We start from the raw sequence: 15,261 nt of genomic DNA, 5'->3' as shown, positions 1-15,261 counted from the left end.
ATGTCACTCCAGGTGGATTCTGATCCAGCCACCCCAGTCCTGGTTGCTCCTGCAGCCCATTCCAAAACACCAGTTTAGGCTGCATCCACAGCACCCAAAACTTTGTTTCTGACAGCATTCACAATCCCCCAAGCAGCAGACTATGCTGGCTATGATTTCGACACGAGTCTAGGGCCGTCACTGCTCAAGTCTTCCTTTGCCTTGATGAACTCCAACTGTTCAGAGCTATGCTGTGCTCCAGGCTGTATCTGCAGCTTCCCGGCCTTTGATTTTGGTTGCACCCACAGCATTAAAGTCCTTGTCCCAGGTGCTACCTGCAGTGTCCAAGACACCACATTTGATGGATTTTTGCCTCTGTTCCAGGCACCCAGTTTCTGCCTTGCTCCATTCCAGATGTCCACGGCCCTCCTGCCAGTTGGGACCTGAGGGAGAGGTTCTTAGAAGGGGGTCACTCTAACGAGGCTGGCTGCTAGCCAGGCCCCTGCCAGCTGGGATCTTCAATGGGCAGCTCAGATTGCTCTAGCTTCTGCCTTGAAGGCTGCTTGATGTAGCAAGGCCAACCTTATAAAACCCTCCCTCACAGGTTACTCTCTGCCTCAGCGAGGTATCCCTTCTCTACCTTTGACCCCTTATCCATTTATTCTTTGTCTGGTATCCTTGTTCTTGTTCCTTATTTGTGTACTAGCTGTTAAGCCCGTAACAACTGGCTACATTAAAAAAACATTTTCGGTCCTTTTCCTTCCCCCTCATTCTCCCTCCCCCCCCCCTCTCCCTTCCACCTCTCCCTCATTCTCCCTTCCACCTCCCACCTCCCCCTCCCTCTCCCTTCCACCTCCCCCTCCCCTCATTCTCCCTCCCCCTCCCCCTCATTCTTCCTTCCCCCTCCCCCTCCCCCTCATTCTCCCTTCCACCTCCCCTCCCCCATTCTCCCTCCCACCTCTATTCTCCCTCCCACTCCCTCTTACCTCACTCTCTCCTCCCTCCCCCCTCCCCCCTCCCCCCCCCCCCCCTCCCCCCTCCCCTCAGTCACTCCCCTCTCTCAATCCCCTCCCCTCCCAGCTCATTCACAACCCCTTCGGATGGCGCAGACGGAAGATCTCCAGGGGGGATCTCCATGGTATGCAAACGTATCTCATGCATATTCATTGTGAATATCCTGAAAACCCGACTGGCTGTGTGGTCCCCAGGACAGGTTTGGGAAGCCCTGCTTTATACTGCTCATGCAACTCCATTATTGCTCTCTGCTTTAACAGCAGGGGGAAAAGGGGAATTAGTTTCAGACAGCAACCACCAAAGACATGAATTTTACAGTCTGGGAAAACAAGCATGGAAATGATGCAACTCCAACATTCGGGCTGATACAGAAAAAAGTGCGGAAGAGCCGGAGAGCGCCCGCTCTCCCGACATGCGCATAGGCCACTCTCCTGTGCGCGTGATTTAGTATCGGCCCACATGCAAATGAGGGCCCACGGTAAAAAGAGGCACTAGGGACACTAGCACGTCCCTAGCGCCTCCTTTTTTGACAGGAGCGGCGGCTGTCAGCGGGTTTGACAGCCGACGCTCAATTTTGCCAGCGTTGGTTCTCGAGCCCGCTGACAGCTACGGGATCGGAAAACGGACTCCGGCATAATTGAGCCGATTTAAATTTTTTTATTTTTTTTTATTTTGGGGCCTCCGACTTAATATCGCTATGATTTTATTTATTTATTTATTTTATTTAAAAACTTTTCTATACCGTCGCTAAGTTATATACCATCGCAACGGTTTACAAATAGGCACATAGACTATTAAGTTGGAGGGTGTACAGAAAAGCAGTTTTTTCTGCTTTTCTGTACACTTTCCCGGTGCCGGCAGAAATTAACACCAGCCTTTGGCAGGCGTTAATTTCTGAAAGTAAAATGTGCGGCTTGGCTGCACATTTTACTTTCTATATCGCGCGGGAATAAGTAATAGGCCCATCAACATGCATTTGCATGTTGCGGGCGCTATTAGTTTCGGGGGGGGGTGGGTGTTGTAAGCGCGTTTTTGACGTTCTATTACCCCTTACTGTATAAGGGGTAAAGCTAGCGCGTCAAACGCGGAGGAGCGCACTGTACTGTATCAGCCTGATTGCTCTCTGCTTCAATGGCAGAGGTAATGGAGAATTGGACTCAGACAGCAACCAACAAGGGCGCTGACTTTGACAGTTTGGGAAACTAAGTATGTGGGTGACTTGTATGGTGTGGCAGATGCTACTATAAGCTTGCTGGGCAGGCTGGATGGACTGTTTGGTCCTTGTCTGCTGTCATTTCTGTTTCTTTATGTTTTTATAAAAAAATGAAATATTTGTTTCTTACTTGCTGCTGTTCTGTGATGTCCAGCTCCTGTTTGCTCCTTTTATGTTTAATAGTTGAAAATCACATTTTTATTACATGTTCAGTTAATTTTCAGTGAAAATGCGTTGGGGTCAGTGGAGGAAAAATATCTTAAGTCCAGCCACATTTTTTTCGGAACCAGGAATTTTTTGTGGGGTTTTTTTTTTTGCTCTTTTTTTCCTTTTTTTGGCTGATTTTCCATATTTGATATTCTATTTTTGTTTTCTTTTTTCTTCTTTTCCTTTCTTTTTTGACTTTTTTTTTGCTCTTTCTGTTTTCTCCCTCCTTCTCTAACCCCCACTTCAAGGACTCCTACTCAGCCTAGTAATAGGACCTTTCTGGTTGCAGCCTCCACAATACTCTATGGCTGGGACCCCATGGATAGCAGCCACCACCAAAACATTCCACCATCCCACCCACCCCCAATGCCAAACTCGCCAGCTTCTCTGTCATTGGGTACCAGGCTTTGAATTTTAGGTGACCTGGGATTTTTCCAGCACTGATTGGTGCTTAGGATAAGTCTGTCAGAATCTACTGTCCCTGAGCTAAGGCTGTGGGAGAGATGTAAGCTTGTAAGGTGGCATGACTGGTTGGTGCCTTTATTCCCTGATGGCAGCTCCAGAACCTTGCGTCCCATTGCAGTTACTTTTATTCACAAAGCAAGTTGCATGTTTCCATCCACGACCAGCAGAGCAGGAGTGCATGTGCTGTTACCTCCTTAAACAATATCAGCATAACTAAATGTTTTATTTTGTGTCTGTAGGGAAACTTTTTGAACATAGAATCCTTTGCTTTTATGAGCAAAAATTCCCAATATGCCTCATGTTTAATTTTAAATCAATGCAGAAGTAGTAGGGAATGTATCTACCTTATATAGATAAGGTATTGTGGCTGCCATGTTAGGCCACTTCAATATGTAAATATAAAGGTCAACAAGTTGTAGGTGAGACGTTTTGATTGGCCTAACTTAATTCATTTCTGACTAGTTTTCGAGGGTTACATACCCTTCATGATTTGGCTTTAACTTTGGCGAAGGGCGCATCTCGAGAACCAGTCAGAAATGGATTAGTTTAGCCCAGTCAAAATGTATCACTGCACATTGTTTGTTTGACTTTTCTAATTTCACACTATATAAAACAGATTAAATCTTTGTTGTTGTTTCTGCATAGAAGCCTCTACTCAGAAGGTGCTGGTAAGTGCACTGCGGGAACTTTCTGCCAAGCTCTCCACAGAGTGGCTGGTATTCAACATTTGCCATAGTGCAGTGTTTCTCTGGCCCAACAGCGGCGTTAACACGGTCCCATCTGAGCTGAACGATGACTCTGCCTGCAAAGACATCCTGCGCTTCATCCAGTGAGTACATCTGTGGTGTTGGTCACACAGTACGCTGAAAGCAATGCACTTTGCGCAGTAAATTTAGTCTTTCTACCAATGTTTTAGGTTGAATGAGGAGACGACAAAACCAAAGTTGGCCAAAAAGAAGGAGAAAGAGGCTCCAGGCATGGTATGCTTTCCATTTGCTCTCACCAGTTATCAGACCAGCTTTCATAAGAAATTAAAAGGGATGTACCATCATCGACTACAAAAACAATTCACATTATGGGGTCCATATTCAGCCACTGAGCAGCTAGTTAAGGCCAGGGTTCATCATTCCATGCGGAATGATGAACCCTGCGCTACAGAGGGCGGGGGGGGGGGAGGCGAAGGAGGGGGTGGTCAGGTGATAGCCTGCAGCCAGCCACACCACGGCGGTGCGGTTTCTCCTGCCACGCTGCGGCCGGCTGCAGGCTATTGCGGGCATAGCGCCACCGTAAAAGGTGGTGCTACTTCCTGCGCTACTGCCAGCGATAATCTTCGAAACATTATCGAAACATTATTCCCTCCTAATTCCGCCCCAACTCTTCCCCTCCCCCTAATTTAAATTTTACCTCTGCGATAAGGCCCTGATCGCGTGCGTTAGGGCTTTATTGCGTGCAATAAGGCCCTAATGCATGCGATAAGGACCCTCATAGCTTGGAAAATAACCCCCTAAGTTAGCCAGATCCACCTATCCAGCTAACTTAACAGGGATATTCAGCAGTGCGGCAGCATCGCTGAATATTCCTAAGATTCTTAAAAGTTAGTAGTTTGAATTGGATTGGATTGGTTCAGCAATTATAAGAATGGACTGAACACTGTAAAATTGTGCAAGAGGCCATGCTATATTGCTGTCCAAAATTCATATACTGTAGTGGAGGAGTAGCCTAGTGGTTAGAGCAGTGGGCTATGAACCAGGAGACCAGGGTTTGAGTCCTGCTGTCGCTCCTTGTGACCTTGGGCAAGTCATTTTACCTACTTTACCCTCCATTGCCTCAGGTACAAACTAACAGGTCGATACTCTAAGGCCGCGGTAGAAAGAGTGCGGCAGTGCCTGGCGCACCCTCGTTCCCCGCACGCACAGTTCTCTTCACCTACCGCTCGATACTCTCTTCTAATTGCATGCAAATGCATGCCGCGTCTGCGAAGTGTTAGGGAAGCGTTAGGCCCGCGCAACCCATTTTACGGTATAGAGCGCCTATACAATAACCTGGGTGCTCGGGCCTAACGCTTCACGGCCACGCTGGTATCTGTCATTTCAAATGTCATTTGAAATGACAGATACCAGGAAGTCGGGATTGCCGTCCCCTCTCCCCTCCTCCTGAAGCAAAAAAAAAGTGAAAAAAAAAGTTGCGAGAGAGAGAGAGGGGAGAGGACGGCAATCCTACGCTCGGCGACTTACTTCTGCAGCCCCCCTCCGGACATCGTGGCTTCCCCCGTGCCAGTTCCCCTTCCCCTCCTCCCGAAGCAGGGCGCGAAAAGCGCGAAGCGACTTACTTTTGCAGCCCCCTCCGGACATCGGACGTCCTCTCCTGCCTCCAGCTGCTCGCGAAGAAGGACGCCTGCACGGCCGCTGAAGACGTGACGTCATGACGTTTGGCGTCACGGCATGTGACGTCACGTCTTCAGCGGCCGTGCAGGCGTCCATCTTCGCGAGCAGCTGGAGGCAGGAGAGGTCGTCCGATGTCCGGAGTGGGCTGCAAAAAGTAAGTCGCTTCGCCGCTTTACACTGCCAGTCCCTTCTTCCCTCCTCCCGGAGCAAGGCTGCTTTTCGCGCCCTGCTTCGGGAGGAGGGGAGGGGGGACTGGCACGGGGGAAGCCACGATGTCCGGAGGAGGGGGGCTGCAAAAGTAAGTCGCCGAGCGTAGGATTGCCGTCCTCTCCCCCCTCTCTCTCGCAACTTTTTTTCGCTTTTTTTTTTCTTCGGGAGGAGGGGGGAGGACTGGGGCTGCCCCGGAGGCCAGCATCCATGGACGCGGCCAGGGCAGGTGAGAGGGGGCTGGGGGAAAGCTTGCCGCCTACCCTTACCCCTGCCTCTAACGCAGGGGTAGGGGTAGGCGGTAAGTTAGCAGGTTAAACGCGGGGCAAAATGGCAGCGATAGTCGGGGCGCGCGTTACAGTATCGGAGGGGAATAGCTAATTCCTTCATTATACAGCTAATTCGTTCATTTACATATCATATACATGCTGCGTGCGGAAAGGGCTATGCGTCTGTTTTAAGAAGCGCTAAGGACGCGTGAAACTGGAGACTGTATCGCTGGATCGCCTTACGCGTCCGAATTGTGCGCTCCCAGCACGTTACAGACGGGAAATCTTCAACCGCACGTTACAGTATCGACCTGTAAGATTGTAAGACAGTACCTGAATGTAATCCACTTTGAAGTGCTGAAAAAGTGTAAAAAGCAGAATATAAAAAATCTAAATAAATAAAATAAAATCTGTAAGTTGGCTTGACAGCACTGCAACTCCTCAAGCATAATCTTAGAAAACAACTAAAGTAAGTCAAAATAGGGCCAGCCCAGTAGTAGGCAGGCAAAAGGCCATGGAACAAATACATGTTTAAAGTAGGCCAAAGGCTATCATCTGTTGTTCTGTTGGTAATGTTGTTCTTAAGATTTCATTTTGGATAACACAGCTGCACTTTTTTCATGCCTGTTCACCATTTTGGGCGTTTCCTAAACCAGGAAAGCAGTATAGTAAATGGTTTTAAATAAATAGTGCTGCGCTGTACCATGTGGACTATTCCCAAGCCGGCCAGGGTTGGGGATGCTGTGGCGGCAGCTTTCACAAGTCTCAGCCATTGCTCAATGGTGACACCTAGTTGCCAGACTTGGGGTTCACGTTACTGCATTCTGGGGTGAACTACAGCCTGTAGTCCCTGGTCAAGGAAAGTTGCTGCAAAGGCTGGACTAAGTGAGGAGGAGGAAATATAAAATAGGAGAGGATCCCTTGAGTAGTTGGAAATGAAGGGTCATGGGGTTGTAACCAAGTAGATGCCAGTTCTGATTGAGCTGGAGGTCTAAATTTATTTATTTATTTATTTATTTATTTATGGTTTTTATATACCGATCTTCTTACATAATATGTAAATCAAATCGGTTTACAGAGAACAGTTGAAAAGCTTGCTTGTGGGCAATTACATATAACAAAGAACTTTTTAGAGTAACATATTGTATAACTTTTTGAGTAACATTTAAACAGTGGCAAAAAAATACATGGCTAAACATAAACATAAGAACAAGATATACATGGCACAACAAAGTCTTATATGTCTAAATCCAAGGGGGAGAAAAGAATGGAGGGCGGGGAATGGAGGGGTTATATAGTTGGAGCGGAGAGGGTGTAATAAGAGTTCGTTGAAACAGCTTCTTAGAAATCATGGAAATGCTTGGCTGAATAGCCAGGTTTTCAGTTTTTTCTTGAATGACTGGTGGCAGGTGACTTGTCTGAGTTCTGTTGGTAGTGAATTCCAAAGTGAAGGACTTGCTGTGGAGAAAGCCCTATTTCTTAGTGGAGTTTTGGTTTGAGGGATGATCAGGGGATTTGAGGGATGATAAATGAGCTTTGAGGGATGATAAATGAGCTTTGAAGATGATGATAATTGATGATGATAAATGATGATAAATGATGATAAATGAGCTTTGAGGGATGATAAATGGGATTTGAGGGATGATAAATGAGGGATGATCAGGGGATTTGAGGGATGATCAGGGGTTTGAGGGATGATAAATGAGCAGATCGAAACTGCTGGGCAAAAAAAAAAAGAAAACAGGTCAAAATAAAGCAGCAAAATAAGAAACATTCCAGGGAAAGTCATTTTAGATGTTTCACAAGGTATGTAAAACAGAAAAAAGCCTTTTTGTGATACTTATCCTTTTAAAGCCTGCAATTTAATCTGTCAGATTGCTGTTTTCGTGGTAAATAAATATGGATCAGTTGAATCAAATAAGAATGTGTTTTGTTTTGATTCTTTGTTGCAGCAGGTGGTAAATATAAGCCTTTTCTCTGAGATGTCTACTGCCTTGACTGCTGTAGCACCAGTCATCCAACAGGAAAACCAGGACCACCACCATGTACACATGACATTACCCCTCGATGTTGTGGTGTCCGTTTCACCAGACAAACCCTGGGGAAAGTAAGTATCTGACAGCCAAGCCCCTTTCTCTCAGAACCAAGTAAACCAAAGTCAATGCTGTTCTGTTTTCTATTCTGTCCAATTGATGAGGATCCATTGTCCAAAAACTTGGCACTTTTGACACCTCATGCTTACAAAAAGATTGTATTACCTACTTGGAAAACTACTTGTGATATTTAACTTGTTCGTTGTGGAAGTTCTGAAAAATGAATCAGAAATTCTTCGAGAGCAGTTGCTCCCTCCAATCAGCATTAATGCTTTCCTGTCTATGGGTCCTAGAAGAGCTGCAAGTTTGTTGGCAGCTGAAACGCCATCGAGAAAACCCAAGACTGTGGGTTAGCACGGCCAGAGCACAGAGTGCTGATGGCTTTCAGAGTTAAAGCAGCAGCATTAACAAAATAAGAACATAAGAAATTGCCATGCTGGGTCAGACCAAGGGTCCATCAAGCCCAGCATCCTGTTTCCAACAGAGGCCAAAACCAGGCCACAAGAACCTGGCAATTACCCAAACACTAAGAAGATCCCATTCTACTGATGCAATTAATAGCAGTGGCTATTCCCTAAGTAAAATTGATTAATAGCCGTTAATGGACTTCTCCAAGAACTTATCCAAACCTTTTTTAAACCCAGCTACACTAACTGCACTAACCACATCCTCTGGCAACAAATTCCAGAGCTTTATTGTGCGTTGAGTGAAAAAGAATTTTCTCTGATTAGTCTTAAATGTGCTACTTGCTAACTTCATGGAATGCCCCCTAGTCCTTCTATTATTCGAAAGTGTAAATAACCGAGTCACATCTACTCATTCAAGACCTCTCATGATCTTAAAGACCTCTATCATATCCCCCCTCAGCCGTCTCTTCTCCAAGCTGAACAGCCCTAACCTCTTCAGCCTTTCTTCATAGGGAAGCTGTTCCATCCCCTTTATCATTTACTATTACTGTTAAAAGTTTAGCTAGCACTATAAGTTGTGTATAATGTTGTTTAAACCCACAAAAGAATCAGTCTCCCTTCTCCGTGGAGCTTACAGTCTAGTCCAGAGAGACAGGATGCTGAGGACAGGGGCTACCTTATTGGAAAACAATTGTAGATGGTCAGCTGTCTGACAAATTAATTAAGATCTGCCTTTTATTCTGCTATTTATATAATTCCTGATGAAATATTGATATTAACAATTTTAAAAGCCCCTGCTCTTGAACTAAATCGAACAAAAGAAGGCTTCTTCAAAATTCAAATACTCAAACACCTTAAACTGCTGCTTCACCCCCGGGATTTCAGAACCGTTCTTCAAACCCTCATCTTCTCCAGTATTGACTACTGCAACTCCCTTCTAATTGGCCTTCCCAATGCAACCTTAAGACCACTACAGTTACTCCAAAATGCAGCTGCCAGAGTCCTGACTGGTAAAAGAAAATCCGACCATATATCCCCAGTACTCCACAACCTACAGTGGCTCCCTGTTAAAAAAAAGAATAGAGTACAAAGTCATCACAATTCTACATAAGACAATTCACAAAGCAGACTTCACTGCCCTGGACAATATTATACATCTGCATAAACCATCATGTACAACAAGATCTACATATAAAATTCAGCTGGATGTCCCTTCATTACCACAAGCCAAACTTTCCTCCACCAGAAATAGAGCCATTTCTATAGTCGGCCCAAAATTATGGAACTCTTTACCTCTACACCTCAATTCACAAGAAAATCTTAAATCCTTTAAAAAGGAACTTAAAGAATGGCTTCTCTCACAGTCTTACAATGACTGTTCACCCAATGATAACAGAGCATAAATCCTTTTTCATATCCACCTCTCGCCCCCTTTTTATTCCAACAATCCTTCTGACTCTCGCCCGACTTGCAGAAACCTTCTTTCTCTTTAACGGCTTCAACCGTCAACTTCAAGAACTGCATACATTCTTATCTATTGTTCAATGTACTTATTAACTTTTACTAAGTTAATACTCTGTTTCTATCTGTTTTAATGTTATGAATTTAAATGTAACTGGTTCGTTGTAATGTAAACCGGAGTGAAGGCATTGTCAGCTGTACCTCGGTATATAAACAAATGCTAAATAAAAATAAAATAAATAGAACTGAAGGAAGTTGGAGAACTGTCAACGGCGACCTTCTTGAGATCCCCGTTCAGGTACATAACTCTGATTCAGACAAGGTAGACATACAGCACGAATCCTGAGAGACTGCTTGCCTTTGAGAAAGGGCCACTCTGCCCACCTTCCTCCCGCTCTTTGAATCCTGTATTACAATCCTTTTTTTTTTTTTTTTTTTTATTCATATGCGTTTCAAATACAATTCAAGAAATCACTTGAATGGCAAACATTAAAAGACAAATGAAATCAAACCAGAACAAGGATATCTTAAAAAAAAAAGAAAAAAGTCTCATATCTTAGTCCTCGATCTGTATTACAATCCTTCGGAAGGAAGATTCCTTAGCAAGAGATACATTGGAATTTATGCTTAATTAATATGAATTTTAGTGATTATATGGACATTAATAGTTTATATACTATTCTGCGAGGATAAGCAGAATGGCAGTCCTCACACGTGGGATGACATCATCAGATGGAGCGTGGTACAGAAATCTTATGTTCAATTTTCTAGAACTTTGACTGAGCCTCAATGAGCACGCTCAGGCATGTATTATACTATGCGTCCATCTGGGGGTCCCCTCTAGTCTCTTCTGTGGAGCCTGCCATCTCGCAGTCAGGTGAGAGCCTCACTTTGCCAAATTTTTGGCCTACTTTTCTAAACTTCTTAATTTTCGCAATTTATTTTTCACTGTCTCGTGTGGTCAACGTGGGGTCCCCCCGGTTCTCCCGTTATTGTCCTAGATAGATAGGTTTTTCGACTTTTATCGGTAAGTTTATTTTTGTTGTCGATACCCCTGAGGCAGCAGTGTGCTCAGTGCCTGCCGGCCATCAACTTCCACCACCATTGATTTCGAGCTTACATCCCTCTTATTTTGTGATGACATGGCCTCTTTGGGTTTTAAGTGGTGTCCCAGGTGTACGAGGCCCATGTCTATCATAGACCCCCATGATAGATGTGTCCTCAACTGGGGCATCACACAACATCTGGGGTTGTAGCAAGTGTGCCAGGATGATCCTGAAGGGACATCATATCTGGAGCACCTCTTCGGGCCAGAGAAGACTGGTCCATCAGTATCGGAGACATTGGCATCAAGGGACCTTGGAGCCACACTGATGGACACCGAGCCATCGACATCGGTGGGGCCATCAGTTTCATTAAGATCATCAGCTGAGAGAGACGCCGGAGACTAGGTAATGACAGGCTCCTCCTGGTCAAGGATGTCCAGTTCATTGGTTTCGGCACTGAGGAAGGACCGTTCCAAGCATCGAGGGAAGCCAAGGAAGCATTAGCATCGGTCCCTGTCGATGCATGGTGCTGGGCATGGGGATGCATCAGCCTCTGCTGTGGTGACCCCGCAACTAGGAGAGCCAGTCCTCCATCAATGCCGGGGATTCACTTTGGACTTCATCAGGCCCGATTCCTGCCACCGATCCTCCTCTTGGTTCCAAAGAGGATCTGGTTACACCTTCTGCATCCCAGCCTGTTTTGGCATTAGCGATGTTCGAGGAAAAATTGGAGAGACTTGTGCAGCTAGCCATCGAGAAGGTAATTTATGGTCTTAGTGTTGCAACACTGGCACCATTGCTCTTCAATCCACTGCTGGAATCCCTGCATATGCTTATCAGCATGTTACTGACCCAGCCGGCATCAGTTCCTGAGGTGGCATCAGTGCCCTGCGGGGTACCGCCACCATCATTACCTGCCAAACCAGTCATCATTCCTGGTTCCTTGGAGGAAGAAGCTCCCCCGATGCTGGAGAAGACACCAAGGCCTGGGCCACCCTGTCCACTTCTACCAATGCCTACACCACTGGGCAGAGGCTGACCACCTAGGGTTCCATTCTCTGTCAATGACAATGGAGATGACCTATGATCTCTTGGGGGGATGACTCACCCGTGGTCTCTGGACAATGCTTTGAATGGTCTCCCCTCAGATCCATCTCCAGAGGAGTGAAGGAAGTCCCTGCCAAAGGACCTCTCCTTTGCAGGTTTTCTTCGGTTGATGGCGGAGACCATCCCCTTTCAGTTGATGACTGAAGAGGATATTGTCCAGTTTGTGGAGCCTCCCAAGGAGATCACAGCAGTCCCAGTGCACAAGATCCTTGTGGAGTTACTGTTCAGGATGTGGAAACAACCCTTCACATTGTCTCCCGTTAACAGGAAGGTGGATGCTATTTACCTCATCCAAAAGGCTCTCAGATTCAGCAATCATCAGCTACCCCACCAGTCTGTGGTTGTCGAATCCACTCTCAAGAAGGCCAAGTGCTCTAGAGCCCATTCCTATTCACCCCTGGAAAAGGATCACAGAGCGCTGGATTCTCTAGAGAGGAAGGTGTTCCAGAGCACTATGCTTATTTCCTACATGGCTGCCTACCACTCTACATGAGCCAGTGTATGTGGGACATCTGGAAGTAGGTGCAGGATGAGCAACTACCTCAGCAGTAACAAGATACCCTCCTGTCGCTGGTGCATAAGGGCCTGGAGTGCGGAAAACATGAGGCCAACTCATTCTACAATGTTTTTGAGATAGCGTTGAGGGTCTCTGCAGCAGGAATCATTGCCCACATACTAGCATGGCTGCAGAACTCAGATCTCAGACCAGAGGTGCAGGAGCGACTCACAGACGTTCCATGTACGTGTGAGAATCTCTTCGGAGAAAAGTTCAAGGACACGGTGCAGCCCTTCAGCAGCTCTCCACTAGCACTCCAGACCTGCCCTCCTCATCCAGGTCGTTGAGGTCCAGGCCAGAAAGTCCTTCTGCCTGAGGAAGTACTATCCTCCACCTCCTCATTCCCATCATACTCATTAGAGCTCTTGAGGCTGATCCAAGCAACAAAGAACCCCGAAGCCCCAGCTGGCATCTCCGTCTACTCCAGGGACAGGGTTTTGACTGGATCACAGGGAACATAGTCCAGTTGCCCGTGCCCAGGACGACGGATCTTCTGGTTAGAGGAAGGCTACGGTTCTTTGTGAACCAGTGGCCCAGTGTTAAACTCAGACCAGTGGGTTCTTTCCATCATCCACCAAGGATACCGATTGAACGTATTGGATGCCCCGCCAAATTGCCCCCAAGCCTATTCTGGGGGCCGATAGCACACTAGGGAGTACCAGAAGCAGAGCTCTTCTCCCACTTAATGGCAAGAGCGGTTGAACCTATTCCACCAGGGCAAAGAGGGCGGGGATTTTACTCCAGGTACTTCCTGATAGCAAAGAAAACGGGGAGGGGGGGGGGGGACTCAATGCCATCCTAGACCTAAGGACCTTGAATAAATTCATCAAAGAATGAAAAGTTCAAGATGACTTTCTTGGGCACCCTGATGCCCTTCTTACAAAAAGGGCCCTGGCTATGCTTCCTGATTCTGAAAGACATACCCATGTTGAGATCTTTCCAAGATACTGGAAGTATCTCAGATTCATGGTGAGAAAACAGCACTTCCAGTGTTGTGTGCTGCCACTTGGGCTCGCATCATCCCCATGTGTTTTTACGAAATGCCTGGCATAGTGGTGGTGTACTTTGCAGACTTGGAATTCATGTTTTCCTCTATCTAGACGATTGGCTGATCAAGAGCACCTCTCTGGCAGGAGGCGATGAATCCATGTGCTCAACGATTCAGGTGCTGGAGGCACTAGGGTTTGTTTTCAACTACCCCAAGTCCTATCTCAGCCCACCACCTTAATTGAACTTTATTGGAGCCATGCTAGACACGGCTCAGGCCAAGGCTTTCCTGCCTGGAGAAAGGGTCATCAACCTGATGACTATTGCAGCAGGGATTCTACAGATCCAGCAGGCAGTAGCTTGGCACACGTTTGAGACTGTTGGGCTATATGGCTGCAACAGTTCATGTCACTCCCTTTACACCTGCAAAAGGTCCAATGTACCCTGAGATTGCACTGGCATCAGGCCACACAGAACCTCCAGGATCGCATCCAAGTATCTTCGTCTCTCTGGGTCTCTTTGTCCTGGTGGCGAGTAATTTCAAATCTGGAATGGGGGATTTCCTTCCAAAGTCCTCCTACCCAAATTGTCCTAATCATGGATGTGGCCACCTTGGATTGGAGAGCTCATGTAGATGGGCTCAGCACTCAGGGTATATGGTCTGCCCAGAAATGTCTTTATCAGATCAATTTCCTGGAGCTCCGGGCAATCAGGTACGTGCTATGGACTTTCAGAGATTGGCTGTCCAACAAAATTGTCCTGATCCAAACTGACAACCAAGTGGCAATGTGGTTTGTCAACAATCAGGGAGGTACAGGATCATACCTCCTGTGTAGGGAAACCGTGCAGATCTGGTTATGGGCCATCGCACACAGGAAGGTATTCAGAGCCATATACCTGGGTGGAATGGAGAACATAATAGCAGACAGACTGAGTCACGCCTCCAGACCCTTGGTTGGTCTCTAGTCCAAGGAATCATAAATCGGATCTTCAGCCTCTGGGGATGCCCAGATGTGGATCTCTTTGTAGTGCTTTGGAATAGGAAGGTTTCTCAGTTCTGCTCCCTATACAGGACACATGGCAAACCACCCTGGCATTGGGGGCGAGGGTCTCCTGTATGCGTAGCCTCCAGTTCCTCTGGTAGCAAAGACGCTCTTGAAGCCCCTCATTGGCCAAGACAGGTCTGGTTTCCACTCATCAGAGATGTCCATCTGGAAACCGATCAGACTGGGGACTTCCCCAGATCTCATCACACAGGATCGAGGCAGGTTACAACATCCCAACATCAAGGCACTGTCGCTCATAGCCTGGATGTTGAGAAGTTAATAATGTAACTACTCAATCTCTCGGAAGATATGTCTCGAGTCCTGGTAGCTTCCAGAAAGCCTTCCACTAGAAAATCCTACAGACTGAAGTGGAGAAGGTTTTCCGTGTGGTATGAGCAGAAGACCCTAGATCTGTTTTTCTGCTCCCCACAAACCTGCTTGCGGAAGCTGACTTGAAGACCAACTCCGTTAGAGTTTATCTAAGTGCAAGTGGCGCATACCACCGAAGTGTAGATGGTACGCCAATCTCTGTACAGCCTATAGTTGTACGTGTCATGTGGGGCCTGCTTCAGTTAAAGCCTCCCCTAAAGGCTGCTCCTGTGCCTTGGACTTCATTGTGGTGTTAGCTCAGCTGATGAAAGCTCCCTTTGAGCCATTGCACTCCTGTGAACTGAAGTACCTGGCCTGGAAAGTCATATTTTTGGTGGCGGTCACTTCAGCACCCAGGATCAGCGAGTTCCAGGCCCTAGTGACTTATCCACCTTACACTAAGTTTATCCATGACAGGGTGGTCTTACGCACGCACCCTAAGTTCTTGCCT

General features: G+C 46.7%; 1 protein-coding gene across 2 annotated transcripts in view; it reads left to right on the top strand.

Moving 5' to 3' along the window:
• Positions 1-15,261, top strand: part of UFSP2 (UFM1 specific peptidase 2) — a 78,673-nt gene that overhangs the window by 29,337 nt on the left and 34,075 nt on the right. The window contains exons 3-5 of one of the 2 annotated variants that reach the window (XM_029586921.1): positions 3,524-3,707; positions 3,795-3,858; positions 7,694-7,845. In XM_029586921.1, coding sequence (XP_029442781.1) covers positions 3,524-3,707; positions 3,795-3,858; positions 7,694-7,845 — 400 coding nt within the window. Of the gene's footprint in view, positions 1-3,523; positions 3,708-3,794; positions 3,859-7,690; positions 7,846-15,261 lie in introns of both variants that reach the window. The other variant, XM_029586920.1, reaches the window with a different exon arrangement.

This window comes from Rhinatrema bivittatum, chromosome 1 (assembly GCF_901001135.1).
Source record: "Rhinatrema bivittatum chromosome 1, aRhiBiv1.1, whole genome shotgun sequence".
Lineage (NCBI taxonomy): Eukaryota > Metazoa > Chordata > Amphibia > Gymnophiona > Rhinatrematidae > Rhinatrema > Rhinatrema bivittatum.
Note: the sequence above shows the minus strand (reverse complement) of the source record. Positions and strands in the feature narration are given on the sequence as shown.